Source organism: Penaeus monodon, chromosome 30 (assembly GCF_015228065.2).
Source record: "Penaeus monodon isolate SGIC_2016 chromosome 30, NSTDA_Pmon_1, whole genome shotgun sequence".
Classification (NCBI taxonomy): Eukaryota; Metazoa; Arthropoda; class Malacostraca; order Decapoda; family Penaeidae; genus Penaeus; species Penaeus monodon.
In genome coordinates, this window is record NC_051415.1 from 16,529,399 (window position 1) to 16,529,773 (window position 375).

The window sequence follows — 375 nt, forward strand, 5'->3', positions numbered from 1 at the left end:
AGCAGGGAGTCTCCAATGCCCCTGAATCGGATGAAGTTGAGGTGTGGCATCTCCGTCACGTCCGCCAGAGGATACGCAGCATCCACCTCCAGAGGTCCGCCCCCGGCAGACACCGCCATCATACCTGCAGGAGAAAGGAAGTCATTTGTCTCTATTGGTCCGCAGTTGCTCGTGTCTCCTCAGTGAGCGAGTGGAGATTCTATCATTTAATTGGTTATCCCTTTGGTTTACAGGGAGTCATAGTTTCATATTAAGATACCGACCAATGATGAAAAGAAGACACGGGAATGAGTGATACCAGGATTGTAAGAGAAATGGGAATGAATGGAATTAATAGGAAATGTATCAGGGAAATTCTTCGTTTTATACACGTGG

At 47.2% G+C, this 375-nt stretch overlaps 1 protein-coding gene across 1 annotated transcript in view; it reads right to left on the minus strand.

Moving 5' to 3' along the window:
• The window catches only part of LOC119592561 (zwei Ig domain protein zig-8-like), a gene marked incomplete in the record, with an annotated part of 24,912 nt that overhangs the window by 3,519 nt on the left and 21,018 nt on the right, over positions 1-375 (minus strand). Inside the window, 1 exon segment of the mRNA XM_037941437.1 lies at positions 7-124. Within this exon segment, the coding sequence (XP_037797365.1) occupies positions 7-124 (118 nt within the window).